The 22,410-nt window shown below is 42.4% G+C and overlaps 1 protein-coding gene across 1 annotated transcript; it reads right to left on the reverse strand.

Moving 5' to 3' along the window:
• Positions 1 to 2,480: 2,480 nt before the first annotated feature.
• CCNG1 (cyclin G1) lies at positions 2,481 to 19,597 on the reverse strand. Its single transcript, XM_056569461.1, has 7 exons — positions 19,388 to 19,597; positions 12,457 to 12,720; positions 11,433 to 11,686; positions 10,450 to 10,528; positions 7,605 to 7,703; positions 7,244 to 7,446; positions 2,481 to 4,543 (listed from the first exon to the last, which is right to left on the reverse strand). Exons 2-6 carry the CDS (start codon positions 12,718 to 12,720, stop codon positions 7,246 to 7,248), a joined length of 897 nt encoding a protein of 298 aa, XP_056425436.1. The 5' UTR covers positions 19,388 to 19,597; the 3' UTR covers positions 2,481 to 4,543; positions 7,244 to 7,245.
• Between the last annotated feature and the right edge of the window lie 2,813 nt (positions 19,598 to 22,410).

Below are 22,410 nucleotides of genomic sequence, written 5' to 3' on the forward strand. Positions count from 1 at the left end.
GTTCAGGACTAGCCTCCCTGACACTTTTTCCCCTACCCCGCTTTCTAACTGTAACCGAGCTAACTGCCTGACTGTCCTGCAACTCCGTCCCACTGTGCTCCCCCACCTCTACTCCCGAGAGTGCCTGCTCAGTGAGCAGGGGACTCCTCTCCATGTTGTAAATGCTTCTCATTGTTGCCAGTCGCCCCTCTAGACGCAGGATCTGGGCTTCCAAACGGACAACTAGCACACATCTCGCACAACAATATGCACCCTCAAACTGTTGTTCAAGGATTGCATACATTGAACAGGATGTACATTGGACTGCATTTTCCAACATGGAGGCCATCTAGTTATGGGGATTTCACAAATGTATAGGCAAAAACAGACAGTCAAAATTACACTTCAAATTTTTTGTAGACCTTGTGGGTTCAGAAATTAACACTCACAGCGATCTCAACCTCCTGCTTTCAAACTCCTGTTTTAGTAACTCCTCTTTCACACCCCCTCTTACACAGCAACACTCAGAAGAGCAAGCTCTCAATAAGAGTCCCAAGCTAAGATTGCACCATAAATGCTGAAATTTAAATTAAGCATGTATGTATGTATTTCAAAAATCCTAAAATTAAAGGCCCAAGCCCAGAAGCATCATGAAGTCAAGTAGTTCCTGAAAGACACAGGAGCAGTCAGGAGTAGGCATCAGCAGTACCCAAGAGGCTTTAATAACCCCTTACATTGCACGATCACTCGAGAGATCTAGCAATAACAGGTGTGTTATGACCTCAGAGGTCCGGGGCTGCACGCGCGCTACACTGAATGGACCAGCGTGTGTCTATCTTTCACCGACAGGTGTGGGTAACCCGCTGAACCCCGTTCGCCATAGGGATCAGGGATTGCAATTATTTGCCAGGAAAGAAGAATCACAAGGGGCATAAGCTCGGGTTCATTAATTCCCTGTCCTTTGTACACACCGCATGTCTCTACTACCGATTGGATGGTTTAGTAAGGTCCTCGGATCGGCCCCGGCGGGGTAGGAGAAGGCCCTGGCAGAGTGCCGAGAATTTAAAGATCATTGTTGAAATTTGCATTAAGCATGTATTAGCTACTGCTAAACATCCAAAAATTGAAGGCCCAAGGCCTGAGGCATCAGGGAGGCAAGTAGTTCCCAAAAGACACAGAATGAGTCAGGAGCAGGCATTCGCAGTACCCAAGAGGGTTTCATAACCCCTTACATGTAAAGATCAATGTTGATGTTTGCATTAAGCATATATTTAGCTACTGCTAAACATCCAAAAATGGAAGGCCCAAGGCCATAAGCATCAGTGAGGCAAGTAGTTCCTGAAAGACACAGGATGAGCCAGGAGCAGGCAATCGCAGTACCAAAGAGGGTTTCATAGCCCTAATTGATAACCCAAGAGGGTTTCATAACCAACCATGATTGGGAAATGTTGGTGTAGCAGCATGGTCAATCTACTCTGAGGCATCGGGCATTGGTGGCTGGAAATCCTGGCTGATCCATCCCTGATTCATCTTGACAAACGTCAGTCTCTCCACATTTTTAGTGGACAGACGAGTTCGCCTTGGGGTGACTATGGCCCCGGCCGCACTAAACACCCACTCTGATGGCACCCTACTGGCCGGGCAGGACAGCTTTTCCAGGGCAAACTCTGCTAGTTGTGGCCATAAATCAAGTTTGGCTGCCCAGAAGTACAGCGGATCTTCAATGGTTGTTGGCATGGCCATGTCAAGGTATGCCACCACCTGCTGGTTCAGGTCCTGCTCCATGTCTACCTGCTGCTGGTGAGTTGCTTCACTATGCGGGTGAAGAAAGCTACTCATCAGCAACTGTAGACTCAGGCTGCTGCTGATTGAGCTGGTACTGCTCCTGCCACCCCTCCCCTCCCCAGCAGCCATGGCAGTGAAAGGTGAGCGCAGAGGGCCCCCCCCCCCCCGATTCAGACCTGCGAGTGGATGGACCATGTGGCCGATAGGCATCGGCCAACTGACTACGTAGAATCTCTCTGTAGTAGGTCAGTTTGTCCTCCCTCTCAGTGGGTTTTTCATGAAATTCGTAACGAATTCGGGTTCGTCAACTTCGATTTGCTCATCTCTAGACACTATATTATGAACTACACTAACTTTACAGCCCCTGTAGCATAGAAAAAAAAATCCAGGATTTTTACCCCTATAATTCCAACTTTTTCTGTGGATAAGGGATAACTGTCAGATCGTGGGAGGATCTGTCTTTAGCTGTCCGGACATGCAGGGAGTTGGAAGCACATCGACGGGGAAACACTGCTTTAGGGTACATTAACACAGGCGAGATTAAGCCACGGTGGGTTTTAGAAAATCTTAGGCAGATTACATTGACTTCCTTGAGGTCTGCTGCAAAAAATGTGCCCCCATAAATGTACATTTAGTGGGATAATAAAATCTGTTTACTGGTGGGAAGAGTTGTGTATGTGTGAACATGAGCATAAGAAAAAACAAAGCTACATTGGTTTCTTTTCAATAATTTTATTGAAAGGTACACATCTTACTGCATTGTACAGAGGCACTTCGTAACACTGGCACTGGCCCTCTAAAAATATGCCAACCTATAGGCAGCTCTTGCAGTGACAGACAGCTCTAATGTCTAGTTGTTAGTAGGTGATCTTTGAAGATAAACAGACCCTTCCCACACTGTCCAAAAGCTGCCACACTGACCCGTTATACAACCTCATCATATCAGACTTTAAATATTAAATACTGGCAATAATCATGGAGATTACCACATTATGTTCTGATATAACAGAGTTGGACCCGTGCCCATGATAGGTACATAGGATAGTGTAAGTGACCTCGGCAAATTTTACTTTTTCTTAGCTCAGTTTCATAGTATTGAGTTTTAGAAGGAATTATAGCATTGTTTGCATTTCCCTCATAACTTGTGTACTCTTGGTAACCTTGACCAGGTTTCAGCTTTTGGAGGTAATCTGGAATGCATCCCTTAAAGAGACACAAATGGTGACTAAAAGAAAGTTAGCCAATATCAGGTTAAATTACTTTTTTTCAATAACAATTGCCGACCTTTAGTGGCCGTATATAGTACAGAGCAAATCAGTAACTGATATTGGTAGATTGCGGTATCAACTTGTGGATGACATAGGTGCATTGTATGACATAGAAAAAATGAGCACCTGAAGACTAACAAACATTGAAACATCGCGTGGCACCACAGCACCAACTTAAATATATTATAAACTAGTAAAGTGCATTTTTTTTCTGAGAGAATACATAGGACATTAGTTCGGCATTCTATTCTATACTCCATTTGTGGATGCGTGTGTTCAGTGACAGGCTCATTCCTCAAGTCAATGGATGACATGATAAATCATGATGATAGTACATCAGTATGTGTAGTATATTAATATCAAGTTATGGGTACCCAGGGTGCATATATGGCAATATTTTCAGTCTAAGCAGCAAATACCATCAGAATAAAACAGGAACACATAAAATACAACCACATAAATGCACCTGGACAGCATACACTTAAGGCTTGCTTCACACACCTCTCTTTCTCTTCTTCCAACATCTTTAGCTATACTTTTTGTGCATTTTACAGCTAGATATTACTTTTTAGGATATAGGGGGAGATTTATCAAAATCTGTGCAGAGGAAAAGTGGACCAGTTGTCCAAAGCAACCAATCAGATGGCTTCTTTAATTTTAGAAAATTCCTCTGAAAAATAAATGAAGTGATCTAAATGGTCAATTTTTCCTCTGCACAGGTTTTGATATATCTCACCTATAGTCATATATAAATACTAGAGCTTTTTTTGTTTAACTCTGCATGCTCTTTGTATTTTTGCTGGTGTTTTTTTCAATAAGCTTTTCTATAGGACCAGAAAAACACTGCAAAGAAAAAAATGTATGTTGCAAGTGTTAAATAAGAAAACATCACCAAAAATAGGAAGTAGATGCTTGAGTTCAAAAACATTGCAAAAATAGTGTATGTGTGAAAGAACACCAAAGGAAAACCTAATCCAAAACTTGAAATCTTTCAATTAAAACTCTACTACTTGTGTCTAAATAGAGTCCTGCAGACATAGATACAGAATAGGTTGGCTGTTGATGATAGAGTTCTCCTTTAATCCTGATGTCTTCATCATTTGAGGAGGTGAAAGTTAATAATAAACTTGCATTAGCTGCTTATAATACGTAGCCCTGGTCCATATCTTCACCCACAAATTTGACCTTGCAGCTGGTGTGAACATACAACAGTCACTGTTGGAGTCAGGTTATAGGACCCCAGTCAACATCCCATTTCACATTTTCGCCAGCACTCCCCTTACTGAAAAGTGCTTGTGGCCAAACAAAGTCTCTAGTTCTTTGCATATTTCTCTAAGTACTGAAAACCTTTTCATATTTTTTTTTCTTTTTTTGTTCTTCACATTTGAAACTTCTGAGAACTTAAAAACTAGCTGCCATGTTATCTGTAGGCTTCACAGTTGTGCATTCAAATTAAGCTCCATTGTTCATAGAAAATAAAGTCACACTGCTTTTTTTTCTTCTTTTCGACTCTGCAGAGAAAATAAAAATCAAGTTATAAAACTATTATATAACTAGTATCTTTAATAAAATCAGATCTGCTTTACTGAAATATAAAAATGAACCTAGGTGATGACAAAAAATTGAATAAAATGAATTATAGGAAAATAGCGAAAAATCTATCTTTCTATGCAACGAGCAGGTTATTAAAAAAAATAAATAAATAGACCTAATTTAAACTGTTTAACAATACTTGCCAATATTTGTTAATTTATTTATTTAGTATCTTTTATGCTATCCTTTTGATGCAAACTGTCTTAGGCTGGGTTCACACTATGTTTTCTCCCATACGGGAGCGCATACGGCAGGGGGGAGCTAAAAGCTCGCGCTCCCGTATGTCACCGTATGCGCTCCCGTATGTCATTCATTTCAATGAGCCGACCGGAGTGAAACGTTCCACAGTTTTAGGTCCGGTTGTAAAAGCGCATACGGCGCAAAAATGAGCCGACCGGACCGAACGTTTCACTCCGGCCGGCTCATTGAAATGAATGACATACGGGAGCGCGAGCTTTTAGCTCCCCCCTGCCGTATGTGCTCCCGTATGGGAGAAAACGTAGTGTGAACCCAGCCTTACTTAGCCAACTTCCGGTCTAGTGTACACTATCAACTCTACAACTCTATCTCCTCCTACTATGTTGGAGGCTCCTGTTGGTGTTGTGGGTAGGAAAGGTGAAGAAAGAGGGAAATAGATTTGGCTAAACAGCAGGAACAGGGAGTCCATTAAAGGGGTACTCCACCCCTAGACATCTTATCCCCTATCCAAAGGATAGGGGATAAGATGTCTGATCGCGGGGGTACCGCCGCTGGGGACCCCCCCAATATAGCATGCAACATCCACCTGTATGTGCTTCCGGCAGCGATGGAGGTTCTGGCTCCCGACCACGGGAACGGAAGATCGTGACGTCACAACTCCGCCCCCGTGTGACATCATGCCCCTCCCCCTCAATGCAAGTCTATGGGAGGTGGTGTGACAGCATGCTATATTGCGGGGGTCCACAGCGATCAGACATCTGATTAGGGATCGACCAATATCGATTTTTTAGGGCCGATACCGATTATCTGTGGAGGTTAAGGCCGATAGTTTATACCGATATTCCAGTATAAAAATTATCGGCTATTTCTCCCCCCCGAAGCCGCTGCAGATCATGGATTTAAAGCGGGCGCTTTAAATCAATGAACTGTAGCGGCTTTTGCGGTGCCACAGGCCGCTGGCACTTGCTTCTCTCCCCCTACCTGTATAAGCCCCCCTGACTTATAATACCCCCTGTCCTGTGCCCCTCATATATATTGCCCCATGTCCTGTGCACCTCACATATAATGCCCCCTGAGGGTGCAGAACAGGGGGCATTATATGTGAGGGGCACAGGACATGGGGCATTATATATGAGGGGCACATGTCAGGGGGCATTATATGCGGGGGCACATGATGGGGGCATTGTATGTGAGGAACACAGGACATGGGGCATTATATGTGGGGGTCACAGGACAGGGGGCATTATATGTGGGGGCACATGACAGCCCACCCGTCATATGCCCATATAATGCCCCCCTGACTTATTTTGCCCCCTGTCCAGTGCCCCTCACATATAATGCCCCATGTCCTGCCCCCTCAGGGGGCATTATATGTGAGGGTACAGGACAGAGGGTATTATGACAGCTCCTGCTCCACTATGCTGTCAGCTGTCAGGCAATTGCTCCACACGGCAAAAAAAGGCGTGCGCACGAATCGCGGGACTTCAGTCCCGGCCTGAAGTGCAGGGCCGGGACTGAAGTCCCGCGATTCGTGCGCACGCCTTGTTTTGCGCATTATCGGCAGGTTAGAAGCCGATACCGATAATGGGAAAAAAACGTGAATATCGGCCGATAATCGGTCGATCCCTACATCTTATCCCCTATCCTTTGGATAGGGGATAAGATGTCTAGGGGTGGAGTACCCCTTTAAAGGATATACACTAGACAGAAAATAGGGCTACTGAATACAACGGAATCAGAAGGAATGCATTAAAAGATCACAGAAAGGAGTAAAATAACTTTGTTTACCAATATATGTTGATTTATTAGACAATTGGAAAAAGGTTTCATTGTCAGACAACCCTTTTAATGCACATAGCAGAGTTCTTAAACAAGCTTAGCCTGCACAGCTCCATTCCACAATCTATTTGATGAAGAAAGCTAAGTACAGCTCTGGGCTCTATCCCATAGACCCATACAACATAAATAAAGAATTATTGTGCACACTTATTCTCAGCTTCACTTAAAAGATGCATATGGGACTCCCATTCTTGTGATCTGAGAGGGTCCCAGCAATCAGACACAGATCACTTATCCTATGGATAAGGATAAATTAGTTATTCAACTAAATGGTGCACCTTCAGGTACTCAGTCACATGACACATTCCAAATTCCTTTTGGTCCACTGATTGGTATTAATGCCAGTGCATTCCTGGCCCAACTGCAGGTCTAAAGACCTTAAAGGGGTTAACTACTGATTAAAGGGGATCAAACTTCTGAGATCCCTGCCGAACCTCAGAATGAAGTAAAAATGCAGGCCCAGAGCAGGGAGCAACGGCAGTGTGAAAGGGGCCTAACAGTAAATTCACTCACTACAGAAGAGAGAATTGTTTAAGTTGTATAATCCTTTATAACAGTTACAGAAGAAATATAACCATTACCTTCAATGGGTTAAGGAGCCCGATTCCGGAATTGTGGGAAGATGTTCTATTCTGTAGTAACTGTGCTTTAGCTGTCTCGCTGTGCGGCCGGATACAATCCATTTAAGCTTTTGAACATTTGGCTTTAAACATTTGCTTGAAGAATATTCTGCAAGGCACTTGGATACCAATTCTTTCCAGCAGAACACATCTCTGTTGCTGATCTGGAAATAGGCAAGGTGAAAGGTTAACACTGCATGATGGACTCTGAAATGTTTCCTATAATTTACTAGGAAAGGTGTAAGGCACATGAGCTACGAGTTATAGTAGTCATTGTACTAGTCAGTATTGTAACGTTAATATATTGATATATCCTTCTTACCTTGGAATGTTTTTGTAGACTTTCCATTGCATCTGTCAATTCAAGCAGCTTTTGTTCGTGCATCTCAACCGCCAGTATAGACAATGCCAAGATGGAGGGCTAAGCAATAGAAGAGGGGAAAATATGTAAGGCATGGTAACATTACACAGATAAAAGCCAATATCTTGTAGAAAAAGGTTTATTCATATCCTGGGCTTTGTTTATATCTAATGGATTGCAGTAACTAATATTGGGTCGATTTTTTTTTTATCAGCATGGTGCCGCTGACTATGCCACCCCAGCAAAGGTGATGGAAATCTGAAGCAACTAAACTTAACAAGTGTGAACATAGGCTGAGGGCCCTATTACATGGGATGATTATCAAACAGGGCAATAATTTTCCTGTGTAACAGGCCCAGAGAGGAGCAGATGAATGAGCATAACTGGTTTAACAATCCTTGTTCATCAGCTGCATATCGCCACATGTGATAGGGGCGCTGCGGTTGAGAACTGATAGAAGTAACAATTTATCTATCCTTTATGTGGCTCTTCCCACACAGTTACTTGATGGGCATGTGTCATTTATCAGCCATACTATGTTTAACCCCTTAACAACAATGGACGTAAATGTACGTCATGGTGATCTGGTACTTAGCGCACCATGACGTACATTTCCACGCCGCCATGATCGTGAGCACCGTAGCGGTGCTCGCGTCATGCCTGGCAGGTCCCGGAGGCTATCAGCAGCCCGGGACCCGCTGGTAATGGCAGACATCCGCAATCGCGTGGATGTCCGCCATTAACCCCTCAGATGCCGTGATCAATACAGATCACGGCATCTGCGGTACTTTGAATGGATGATCGGATCGCTGGTAGCGCTGTCGCAGGGATCCGATCATCCAGCATGGCGGCCGGAGGTCCCCTCACCTGACTTCGGCAGTCTCCTGGGGTCTTCTGCTCAGGTCTGAGATCGAGCAGACCAGAGCAGAAGATCACCGATAATACTGAGCAGTGCTATGTCCTATACATAGCACTGAACAGTATTAGCAATCAACTGATTGCTATGAATAGTCCCCTATGGGGACATAAAAAGTGTAAAATAAAAAAGTTAAAAAAAAAAATTAAATGAAAAATCACCTCCCCCAATAAAAAAGTAAAACCTCAGTTTTTCCCCATTTTACCCCCCCCCCCAAAAAGCGTAAAAAAATTATTAATACACATATTTGGTATCGCCGCGTGCGTAAAAGTCTGAACTATTAAAATATATTGTTAATTATCCCATGCGGTGAACGGCGTAAACGTAAAAAAAAAAAAAAAAAGTCCAAAATTGATGCTTTTTTTTGTAAAATTTTATTCCAAAAAAATGTTATAAAAAAATTAATAAAAAGTAAAACCTAAGCAAAAGTGGTACTGATAAAAACTACAGGTCATGGCGCAAAAAATGAGCCCTATCGCCCCATATAGGGAAAAATTTGAACGTTATAGGTGGTCAAAATAGGGCAATTTCAAACATACTAATTTTGTTAAAATTGTTAGAGACTTTTTTTAAGCGGTACAATTATAGAAAAGCATATAAACATGGGTATCATAATCGCATTGACCTACAGAATAAAGAAAACATGTCATTTTTACCGGAAAGTGTACAGAGTGAAGACAAAACCTTCCAAAATTTACTAAATTGCGGTTTTCTTTTCAATTTTCCCACATAAATAATATTTGTTTGGTTGCGCTGTACATTTTATGGTAAAATAAGTGATGTAATTACAAAGTACAATTGGTGATGCAAAAAACAAGCCTCATATGGGTCTGTGGATGGAAATATGAGAGAGTTATGATTTTTAGAAGGTGAGGAGGAAAAAAACGAAAATGCAAAAATAAAATTGGTCTGGTCCTTAAGGGGTTAATATTTTAATATTAAACAAGCTCTAATCTAGTTGTTTGGCTCGTATCTGGTAGAAGTCGGGTCAAATACCACCCTAGTGCACCCTTATCTGAGATCTTATGTGCATTTTCTCTCAGATGTGGTAATGATATCCCAGTTTTTGATGTGTATATTAAAACGGTAGTCCAACTTCACAAAGTAATGGCATATCATTCGAGTATGCCATCACTATGATTGGTGGGGGTCTGACCAATCCTAAGAAAGAAGGGGCTGTGGCGCCCTTTACAGCTTTCTGCACCGAGACACAGCTGTGCAAAGAATTGCAGCCATGTCTATTCCCTTAAAGATGTATTCCAGGAAAAAAATGTTTTTTATATATCAACTGGCTCCGGAAAGTTAAACGGATTTGTAAATTACTTGTATTAAAAATCTTAATCCTTCCAATAGTTATTAGCTTCTGAAGTTTTCTGTCTAACTGCTCAATGATGATGTCACGTCACGGGAGCTGTGCATGATGGGAGAATATCCCCATAGGAGCTGGACAGCTCCCGGGACATGAGTCATCAGAAAGCAGTTAGACAGAAAACAGCAACTCAACTTCAGAAGCTAATAACTATTGGAAGGATTAAGATTTTTTAATAGAAGTAATTTTCAAATCTGTTTAACTTTACGGAGCCAGTTGATAAATAAAAAAAAGTTTTTGCCTGGAATACCCCTTTAAAGCTGTACCGCAGTTTCCATGCGATGCAAGTGGCTGGGTGACACAGTGCATGGAATGACTAAAGGGACTGCACTGCTGTTTTAGGTCAGTGGGTCTCCCAGAATTCAGGTCCTACCGATCATATAGTGAGGCTATATCCTAGCAAAATGCCATCACTTTGTGAAGCGTGAATACCCCTCCTAAAGCGTGTTGGACATCCTACTAATGTTACAGAATCAGTCACACATCCATGGGCAGAGCATTTGCCCTTCTCATTGACTCACCTTTGCTTTGGAGAATCCAAGCTTACAGTGACAGGCCTTTAGGTTTGTTTCAAGACGTTCCAATGTGAACAGCTTTTGCCTAAAAAAAAAAAGGGATAAATTTATGTAAACACATCATTTTGAAGATAAATTGTTACAATAATTGAAAATGTATCTTCTAAACTAGCTGTGCTATAGTTAGTTTTTCTAAATACCACTGAATGTTTTACATGGACAATCTATTGCAGTGTTTCCCAACCAGGGTGCCTCCAGCTGTTGCAAAACTACAACTTCCAGCATGCCCAGACAGCCAAAGGCTGTCTGGGCAAGCTGGGAGTTGTAGTTTTGCAACAGCTGGAGGCACCCTGGTTGGGAAACACTGCACTACAAAATCAGGGTCTAGTCTGATAGGCCATTCAGGAGTCTAGAAGAGCTGGGTAGCAGCCTTCGGCTGTCCAGGCATGCTAGGAGTTGTAGTTTTGCAACAGCTGGAGGCAGCCTGGTTGGGAAACACTGATCTATTGATTTATTTCAAGAGACTGTGTCTTGTTCATTCTACCCAAGGCATCTTCAGATCTGTAATAACCTAATTCTTGTTTGTGTAGTATTACTTATTAGAAATATTTATAGGGTAAAAGCGTGTGAAACACCCAGTACTAACACTGCAGCTCCAGAGAATGCTTTGCTTTACCTATCTTTCATCAATAGTCATCCCCAACAGCCTTTCTGTAGGTTTCTAAGCTGAATTTTTCTGCTGTCTCATTATTACCCAGCATGCACTGCAGAACAGAGCCCTTCATTATCAGAGCTCAGCAAATCTCTTAGGGACGTGCCTGTCCAACCAGCAGAACTCTGAATGCAGCTCTGCGCTATCATACTGGCTGTAAGTCAGGATCAGTATCTACAAAGTTACTTAACTATTTATTTTTTTTATATAATTTTACAATCTCAATATTAATAATTATTTGGCCGTATACCTTTTTTTTTAATATAATCATTTTTACCTTTCGCCTGATAAGTTCTCAATCAGAAGGGAATGGAAGAGTTGTAAGAGGTGATAAGTGGTTGTAGCTTTCACTTTCCAGCCCAACTTTTCCAAAACTATCTTCTCCATCCGCATCATGTCACACACTGTGAACTTGTACTGACTTATTCTGATCAGATCCGTTGCTAGGGGTACATTTCTTTCCTCTTCTGTGCTTTTTACAGCTAGGTAGAAGCAGGTTAGGCCGACGCAGCCCAGATGTTTTGGTTGTACCTGAATTAAGGGGAAAAAATACAACTTGAGTAGTTCTAGCTATTAAAAACACTAAGTATAATAAAGCAATCAAAAAGACAAGTTAATTAATAAAGAAGGCTAAAAGCAGGGCAGAATAAGACCAGAAAACTAGGTAAATAAAAATATTGCCCTATGCACAGCAGTGTCAAGTTTACATGGCAGTGTCAAGTTTACTTGTCCACCGCTGAAATAGTTCCGCACAAAGAAAGAACATGTTCATTCTTTGCGCGGAAGTCTGCGAACACTGCATAGCCGTCAATTGTGATGGCACAGGGCCGCGCGGTCCTACCGCCGCCGCTGGCTGCCAGACTGAATCTCCGCTCGCTGAATTCCACGAGCGAAGATTCAGCTACAAATCGGTAGTGTAAACATACCCTAAAGAATAGTAATGTTATGCAGCTGTGCTGGATGACACCAAGCTCCCAGTCCTTGCTACTACAGTACTCAAGGTCAATAGGGTCATAGTAATGTTATGCAGCTGTGCTGGATGACACCAAGCTCCCAGTCCTTGCTACTAGAGTACTCAAGGTCAATGGGGTCATATGGGCTATGCTCCCAGTCACCAAGCCTAATTTGTGGTTATGCATTGTGTGTGTGACCCAAGAAAGTGGTTGTGAAAGTGGAATTTTTCTATGAAAATATTTGTTGCCATCTTAGCTGAAAGGACCTGAGCATTTAGTTTATAAATTCTGCCTGCTTATGTTTCCTGTGAAACAATTCTATTATTGAATCAAGAACAGGTCGCCTACCTTCATTTTGGCTAAAAACCGGTCCAAGAGGTTCACAGATAATGAGAATGTTTCTGTACTGAAACCAAAGAACTGAGTTAAGCTAAGCAAATCTTTCACTTCAAAGTCACGAAGTCTGGCAGTCATCCGGAGGCCATTGTCGTGAGAAGTTTCAATCAACCTCAGACCACAAGCTTTTGGCTGGCATTTCAGCTCCTGCTCCAAGAGTGAGTTCAGCTGGTAAAGAAGGTCCTGAGCTTCTGATGTTACAAGTGTGTCAATCATCTGAAAAGCAAGAAGAAGCAACGTTAGACTCAGCAAAGTACTAGATGTACACTGCAAAAAAATATATAAAGGGAACGCTAAGATAACACATTATAGATTTGAATGAATGAACTAATCGTATGAAATACTTTCGTCTTTACATAGTTGAATGTGCTGACAACAAAATCACACAAACATTATCAATGGAAATCAAATGTATCAGCCCATGGAGGTCTGGATATGGAGTCACACTCAAAATCAAAGTGGAAAACCACACTACAGGCTGATCCAACTTTGATGTAATGTCCTTAAAACAAGTCAAAATGTGGCTCAGTAGTGTGTGTGGCCTCCACGTGCCCATATGACTTCCCTACAATGCCAGTGCATTCTCCTGCCTGGACAGTCTGTGGTGCAACGTGGCATTGGTGGATGGCGCGAGACATGATGTCCCAGATGTGCCTAATCGGATTCAGGTCTGGGAAATGGGCGGGCCAGTCCATAACATCAATGCCTTCCTCTTGCATGAACTGCTGACACACTCCAGCCACATGAGGTCTAGCATTGTCTTGCATTAGGAGGAACCCAGTGCCTGAGATTACAGAGATCTCAGTAATTTGGAGGCCAAGTCATCACCCAGAACTTTTTAAAATTTCTTACATTTATATTTATTATTTACATTTATACTTTATTATCCTGCTAAAAAAAGAGTCCACTGCCATTAAACAACACTATTGTGTAATTTATCTGTAATAAGGTCTTTAGATAGGTGGTAGGTGCCAAAGTAACATCCATTTGAATGCAAGGACACAAAGTTTTACAGTGGAACATGGCCCGCAACATTACACTGCCTCCACCTGCTTGCTGTGTTCCTATCTTGGTGCCATCTGTTTCCCAGGTAAGGCTCTTTTAGGCTCTTTTCACACTAGTGATTTTTCCGTTATTGAAGTCCTGCATGCAGTAATTTTTCCGCCACGATGTCCCGTCACTGTATAACGTCCGTAATGAATTACGGGCATATACGGGTGCAAACGGGCAGTTACAAAATCCCATAGGCTGCAACGCGATTTAGTCTCGGCCATCAGGGGTTTTGTAACGGCAGGTTTTTGCCAAAAATCGTGAGGGAACATGCGACGGAACTTCAAATCACTAGTGTGAAAAGAGCCTAAGAGAGACTCAAATGAGCCCAGGTGTCCACATGAGGATTAAAGGAAACATGAATAATCAGACAGGCCACCATCTTTCATTGCTCCATGGTCCAGTTGTGATGCTCACATGCCCACTGTAGGTGCTATCTGCTATGGGCATTCTGACAGCTATAGAAACACATACAGCAAGTTGTCATACATTGGGTTCTGAGACCCTTCGGTAATCGCCAGCACTAACTTAATCAGTATTTTGTGCTACAGTTGCTCTTCTGGGATGCTGGACCTGACAGCCTACCTACCAGCAACCAGTAGCCCTGAATGTCAATCTAAAGGAGTGGCATCGTGGAGCAGCTCGGTGGCAGTGCGGACACCCTGGCCCCACCTCTAGGACCCCAAACTAGTTTTTTTGGCAAACAAATTACATTAAAAAGTATGTGAGTAAAGGTAAGGTCAATTTAACTGACAGATACTCCTTAACCCCTTAACGACGCAGGATGTAAATGTATGTGAGCTGGTACTTAACGCACCAGGATGTACATTTACGTCCTAAGCATCACAACGAGCATCGGAGCGATGCCCGGATCATGCGCGGCAGGTTCCGGCTGCGATCTCGCAGATGTCCGCCATTAACCTCTCAGATGCCGTGATCAATACAGATCACGACATCTGCAGCATCGCGGTCACTAAAATGGATGATCGGATTGCCCGCAGCGCTGCCCCGGCGATCCGATCATCCAGCACGGCAGACGGAGGTCCCCTCGCCTGCCTCCGCTGCCTTCCCGGCGTCTTCTACTCTGATCTGCCTTCCCGCAGACCAGAGCAGAAGATGACCGATAACAGATCAGTATAATGTCCTATACATACTGAACAGTATCAGCAATCGAATGATTGCTATAAATAGTCCCCTATGGTGACTATTAACCCCTTAAGGACCCGGGCTTTTTCTGTTTTTTCATTTTCAATTTTTCCTCCTTAACTTTAAAAAATCATAACTCTTTTTCACCAAAAATTATATATAATGGCTTAATTTTTGCGTCACTAATTCTACTTTGTAATGACATTAGTCATTTTACCCAAAAATCTACGGTGAAACGGGAAAAAAAAAATCAATGTGCGACAAAATTGATGAAAAAACACTATTTTGTAAGTTTTGGGGGCTTCTGTTTTTACGCAGTACATTTTTTGTCAAAAATGATACCTTATCTTTATTCTGTAGGTCCATACGGTTACAATGATACCCTACTTGTATAGGTTTGAATTTGTATCACTTCCGAAAAAAATCATGAATACATGCAGGAAAATTTATACGTTTAAAATGGTAATCTTTTGACCCCTATAACTTTTTTATTTTTCTGTGTTCATGGCGCATTGAGGACTCATTTTTTGCGCCGTGATCTGAAGTTTTTAGCGGTACCATTTTTGTTCTGATCAGACTTTTTGATCACTTTTTAGTGGTATAAAAAGTGATCAAAAATGAGCTATTTTGGACTTTGGAATTTTTTTGCGCATACGCCATTGAACGAGTGGTTTAAAAAGCGGTATATTTTTATAATTCGGACATTTCCGCACGCGGTGATACCACATATGTTTATTTTTATTATTATTTACATAATGTTTTTTTTATTTTTGGAAATGCCGGGTGATTCAAACTTTTATTAGGGAAAGGGATAAATTAAAGGGTTAATGATTTTTTTTTACACTTTTCTTATGCAATATTATAGCTCCTATAGGGGGCTATAACATTGCATGTACTGATCTTTTACACTGATTGATCCATCTCCATAGGAATGGATCAATCAGTGTTTTCGGCGATTGAATGCTCAAGCCTGGATCTCACAGCACAGGAGAAGGTAAGAAGACCTCCTCCTGTGCTACAGCTGTTCGGGATGTCGCGATTATACCGCGGCGATCCCGAACAGCTCCCTGAGCTAACCGGCACATTTTACTTTCGTTTATAGCCGCGCGGCTCAGCTTTGAGCGCGCGGCTAAAGGGTTAATAGTGCGCGGCACAGCGATCAGTGCCGCGCGCTATTAGAGGCGGGTCCCGGCTTCACTATGACGCCAGGCCCGCCGCGATATGATGCGGGGTCACCGTGTGACCCCGCGTTATATCGCAGGACCGGGACTCATGACGTACGCATACGTCATGGGTCCTTAAGAGGTTAAAGTATAAAAATAAAAGTAAAAGAAAGTAAAAAAAAAAAAAAAAAAAAGTGAAAAACTACCTCCCCCAATTAAAACGTAAATTGTCCCATTTTCCCTATTTCACCCCCAAAAAGTGTTAAAAAAATATTTTATATACATATTTGGTATCGCCGTGTGCGTAAATATCTGAACTATTAAAATAAAATGTTAATACCGTATGGTGAACGGCGTGAACGTAAAAAGAAAAGTCCAAAATAGATGCTTTTTTTTAAATAACATTTTATTCCCCAAAAAATAAAAAATAAAATGGATTTAAGGTTTTATAGAAGCAAATATGGTATCAATAAAAAGTACAGATCACGGCGCAAAAATTAGCCCTCATACCGCCGCTTATACGTAAAAATGAAAAAGTTATGTCTTCAAAATAGGGGGATTTTAAACGTACTAATTTGGATAAAAAGTTAGCGAATTTTTTTTAAGCGCAAGTAATAGAAAATTATGTTATCATTTTAATCATATTGACCCAAAGAATAAAGAACACATGTCATTTTTACTGTAAATTGTACGGCGTGAAAACAAAACCTCAAATTAGCAAAATTTGCCGTTTTCTTTTAAATTTCCCCACACAAATAGTATTTTTTTGGTTGCGCCATACATTTTATGGTAAAGTGAGTGATGTCATTAGAACGAACAACTGGTCGCGCAAAAAACAAGCCCTCATACTAGTCTGTGGATGAAAATATAAAAGAGTTATGATTTTTTGAAGGCGCGGAGGAAAAAAACGAAAACGTAAAAATAAAATCATTAAGGAGTTAAAGAAGTATTCCGACCAAAGACATCTTATCTAGGATAGGGGATAAGAGGTCTGATAGGGGGCTTCCGCCGCTGGGACCCCCCGATCTTCATGCAGCACCTGCATTCTATGCAGGGCTGCTTCTCCAGTCTCTGAAGCCTCTGTGTTTCTGGGACTGGAGAAGAGACGTCACACCACACCCCTCCATTCATGTCTATGGGAGGGGGAGTGATGGCCATAGACATAAATACCCCTGCCGGAATACCCCTTTATTGCAACTTTCCAAGACTCCAAATCTCCCCACTTATGCACTGATAGCCCACAGTAACATAAGGCTGGGTTCGCATCACGTTTTTCCCAATACGGGGTCGCATATGGCTGGGGGGAGCTAAAACCGGGTGCTCCCGTATCCCTGCCATATGTGGCCCCGTATGTAATTCATTTCAATGGAGCCGACCGGAGTGAACAGGTCGGCTCATTTTTCCCCGTATACGGTTTTCCACCGGACCTAAAACCGTAGTCAACCACGGTTTTAGGTCCGGTAGAAAACCACATATGGGGAAAAATGAATTGAATTGAATTACATACGGGGCAGCAGCAGGGATACGGAAGTGTCCGGTTTTAGCTCCCCCCAGCCGTATGCGGCCCAGTACAGGGGTCCCTCAACTTACAATATTAATTGGTTCCAGGACAACCATTGTATGTTGAGACCATAACTCTATGGAAACCTGGTAATTGGTTCTGAAGCCCCAAAATGTCATCCAAAAATAGGAAAAAGTGAGGATTAGTGAGAAAATAGGAAAAGTGAGAAGATAAATAAATAGATAACTAATACAGATAAAGCAAATCCTTAAACATAAAAGTAAGAAAGATCTGCTGGGAGCTGTAATCACTGTCTATTTTAGTGTTTCCCAACCAGAGTGCCTCCAGCTGTTGCAAAACTACAACTCCCATCATGCCCGGAAAGCCAAAGGCTGTCCGGGCATGCTGGGAGTTGTAGTTTTGCAACAGCTGGAGGCAACCTCTTTGGGAAACACTGGTCTATGTAGAGGACAGAAGCTTCTACAGGGTCCTGTACAGAACACATAATGTCATAAAAAAAGGAAAATGGAGCCGCCCTCACCTGATGCCCAAAGGAGCAGCTAACCCTGGCACAGATAAAGAGTACAGAACATGTAATACCTCCCTGTACTGTAGGGGGTGCTACCAGACACCAGTCAGTGCATGCACTTTAGGAATACACAGGTTTTACCAGTGAAATATCCATTCTGATTGGTCAGTTCTTCCAGCCATTGACAACGTTTCGCAGATCCCATAGCATTGTATGTTGAGTCTGGTTTCAAGTTACAATGGTCCAGAAAAGACCATTGTATGTTGAAAATATTCTATGTTGAGGCCATTGTAAGTTGAGGGATCACTGTATTGGGAAAAACGTGACGTGAACCCAGCCCAACTTAGCATTTACACCGTTCAGGAGTCTTGGAAAGCTGGGTGACCTTTCCTTGTGTTTCTGCACTGGAGATTTTTTCGATTGCTGGTGGAAATCAGCTATGGGAAGCCGAAAAGTGTTTGAGAGAAGATCCTAACAGGTATGTATACAGTAGGTAACTACACTCCTAGGGGCCCATGTATGGTTATAAATGTATCTGCACAGTGCAGAAATTATCTATTCTCTCTGCAGGTGTAGCAGAGCTTTATATTTATATGTATATTTATTTATATGTGCAGATAAGCTTTATATTTATATGCATATTTATTTTTATATATGTGCAGATAGGCTTTATATTTCCTGTTAATGGCTCAGCCGTCCTGAAGTATAAAGTGTCACAGCCAGCCCTATAGAGAAGCAGTAAACCATGAAGAGAAGTTACTGCTGACACTGGCATCAAAAGCTGCAGCCCAGCCCCCTCCTCCCCCTCCCCACAGAGTACTCTGTCACCCCTCACCAGGCCTACAGACTACAGTGAAAGCTCCGCCCCTCTCATGACGTCACTGCCCCTGCCCCTCTCTAGTTACTCATAGGGACAAGCCTAGACTTGTCCTCCCCATAGGAAATCCAGCGTGTAGAGAAGGCCAGAACTTCATTACATTACACCATTATCTAGGATTCTGTAAAACTATTTTGACTAGGTTTTAAACATTAAACAAAAAAACAACAACAACATTTTGTGTAAATAATCAAGTTAAAACATGTGACAATTCGCAGAGATATCTTAATAAGGAGTTTTTATTATAATACTTTGAAATATTGTGAAACATAAAAGTACAAATAGTAAGAAACAAAAAGGAAAAAAAAAAGGAATAAAAATAAAATAAGAACCATTATCTAGCACTGCTGGTATAGACACCGAATATGATCACTAGATCTAGTTTGATCTTCGTTAGGTTAGGGTGCAGTTTCCCAACCGGGGTGCCTCCAGCTGTTGCAAAACTACAACTCCCAGCATGCCCGGACAGCCGAAGGCTGTCCGGGCATGCTGGGAGTTGTAGTTTTGCAACAGCTGGAGGCACCCCGGTTGGGAAACACCAAAATATTTATCAGACGAACTGAATGCTCTTCCCAAGTGCCCAAGAGCTGAAATCATAAAGCAGTGCAGTGACCTACCTTATGGGGTGCGGGAGGTCGTTGTCTTAAAAAGTTACAAAAATTACTTTTCCAGTCTTGACTTGGCAAACGTTGCTTGTTCTCTTATCTCGACTCAATGTAGCCTTGAAGAACTTCATTCATATACAGAATAGGACGAAAAATTAAGCTTCCCCCACCCCAAAAAGTGATCTCCCCCCTCTTCAGTACTTCTCTACTCAGCTGACTAAAGAACAGCCCCGTGACAGCCCTTTATATAACCAGGCAGAAAGCCAACCCCATCCCTGTCTATTGGTCCTTTTCACAGCAAAGTCAATGTGAATGGATTTGAAGCAGCACGCCACCTGCTGGTGATTTTATAGAACTTTTTTTTTGCTTACAGTTTCGCTCTGTGCTGTACTTTTATTACAGTTCAGTGGTCCCTCAACTTAATGGCCTCAACATACAATAGTTTCAACATACAATGGTCTTTTCTGGACCATTGTAAGTTGAAACCAGACTCAACATACAATGCTATGGACAGTCCAGATCTGTGAAATGTGTCAAGAAGATCTGACCAATCAGAATGGGCAATTTACTGGTAAAACTCCTGTATTACTGAAGTGTATGCACTGACTGGTGTCTGGTAGCACCCCCTACAGTACAGGGAGGTACAACATGTTCTGTACTACTCTTTACCTGTACCAGGGTTAGCTGCTCCTTTAGACACCAGGTGAGGGTGACCCCATGTTAAAGGGGTATTCCAGGCAAAACTTTTTTTTTTTTTATATATCAACTGGCTCCGGAAAGTTAAACAGATTTGTAAATTACTTCTATTAAAACATCTTAATCCTTCCAATAGTTATTAGCTTCTGAAGTTGAGTTGCTGTTTTCTGTCTAACTGCTTTCTGATGACTCACGTCCCGGGAGCTGTCCAGCTCCTATGGGGATATTTTACCATCATGCATAGCTCCCGGGACATGACATCATCATTGAGCAGTTAGACAGAAAACTTCAGAAGCTAATAACTATTGTAAGGATTAAGATTTTTTAATAGAAGTAATTTACAAATCTGATTAACTTTCCGGAGCCAGTTGATATATAAAAAAGTTTTTGCCTGGAATACCCCTTTAATTTTTTAGGACACTGTGTAATGTACAGGACCCTGAAGAAGCTCCTGTCCTCTTCATAGACCAGTGTTTCCCAAGCAGGGTGCCCCCAGCTGTTTCAAAACTACAACTCCCAGCATGCCCGGACAGCCTTTGGCTGTCCGGGCATGCTGGGAGTTGTAGTTTTGCAACAACTGGATGCTCCCTGCTTGGGAAACACTGACATAGACATTGATTACAGCTTCCAGTAGCTCTATCTTACTTTTATATGCACAATCTTGCTTTATCTGTATTAGATATCTACTTATTTTTCTTTAAGCAAATTTTGGGCCTTCTGAACCAATTACCAGATTTCCATAGAGTTCTGGTCTCAACATACAATGGCTTCAACATACAATGGTTTCAAGAAACAATGGTCGTCCCAGAACCAATTAATATTGTAACTTGAGGGACCACTGTATTTCGATCATCATTTCATGCGTGGGAAAAATGATCTAGATTTTACACCCAAGGTTTTTAAGAAAATCTGCATTTATTTTTTGGAGCTTTTCTGAGATCCAGTTCCCTCTACTCAAATGAATTACACTGATGAAGATTTAGGCAGGAATTCTGCACCTACATAAAAGTTGACAAATGGTATTACTTATACATGCTTGATTATTAGGAGGAGCGGGGTAATTAGAGGGCTTCAAAGTAGAGCAGCAATTTTCAAAAATTTCATGAAAATTGCAAAATCTGAAGGGACAGATGTTACAGAACTACAACTCCCAGCATGCCTGTGCAGTCTAGGCATGCTGAGAGTTGTAGTTTGGCAGCATCTGGAGGGCTACCGTTTGGGCACCACTGTAACAGTGGTCTCCAAACTGTGACCCTCCAGATGTTGCAAAACCACAACTCCCAGCATGCCCAGATACCTTTGGCTGTCTGGGCATGCTGGGAGTTGTAGTTTGGCATTCACTAGGAAGGGCAGCAGTAAATATCGCTTACTGCCCCCTTCCCCCCCCCCCCCCCCCACCATCGCTTCCCTACCTGCGCCGTGATCTCCACTGTCTCCAGCGACGATCGGCGGTCCCCACGCATCTTCTCCTCCAGGTACCGGCCTTCATTTTTCCCCCCGTTCTGACCGACATCCAGGGGTGGGCAGAACGGGGGTCCTGCGCTGCCATTGGTCAGAATTCAGTTCTGACCAATGGCAGGGGATAGGGGGAGATCGCAGCACTGCGACCTCGCTCCTATCCCTCAGGATGATCAGGGCTGTCACTGACAGCTCCGATCATCCCTATTTTCCGGATGATCCGGTCACCAGAGACCCGATCAGCCCAGAATAGCAGAAAATCGCATGTCTGAATTGACATGCGATTTTCTGAGATAGCCGACATATGGGGGTCTCAGGACCCCCCTCGGCGATGTGCCGGGATGCCTCCTGAATGATTCCAGCAGGCATCCCGGTCCGGTCTCCAACCGGCTAGCGGCAGGGACCGGAATTCCCACGGGCGTATGCATACGCCCTACGTCCTTCAGGACTCGGGATGCAGGGCGTATGCATACGCCCCGCGTCTGAAGAGGTTAAAGACCTTCTATTTTGATGACCTATAACTTTTTCCGTATAAGCGGCAGTATGAGGGCTCATTTTTTGTGCCATGATCTGTACTTTTTATTGATAACACATTTGTGTCTATAAAACTTTTATCAATTATTTTCATATTTATCTTTTTATAAAATGTGCCAAAAAAGCAGCAATTTTGTGTTTTTTTTTTTTTTTTACGTTCACACCGTTCAAAGTACAGGATCATTAACATTATACTTTATTAGTTCGGACATTTACACACGCGGTGATACCAAATATGTGCATTCATTATTATTTTTTATTTTTTTTACACTTTATGGGGGTAAAATGGGAAAAAGGACATTTTACATTTTTATTGGGGGAGGGGATTTTTCAATTTTTTAAAAACG

The sequence above is a fragment of the Hyla sarda genome, chromosome 4, assembly GCF_029499605.1.
Source record: "Hyla sarda isolate aHylSar1 chromosome 4, aHylSar1.hap1, whole genome shotgun sequence".
NCBI classification, from domain to species: Eukaryota; Metazoa; Chordata; class Amphibia; order Anura; family Hylidae; genus Hyla; species Hyla sarda.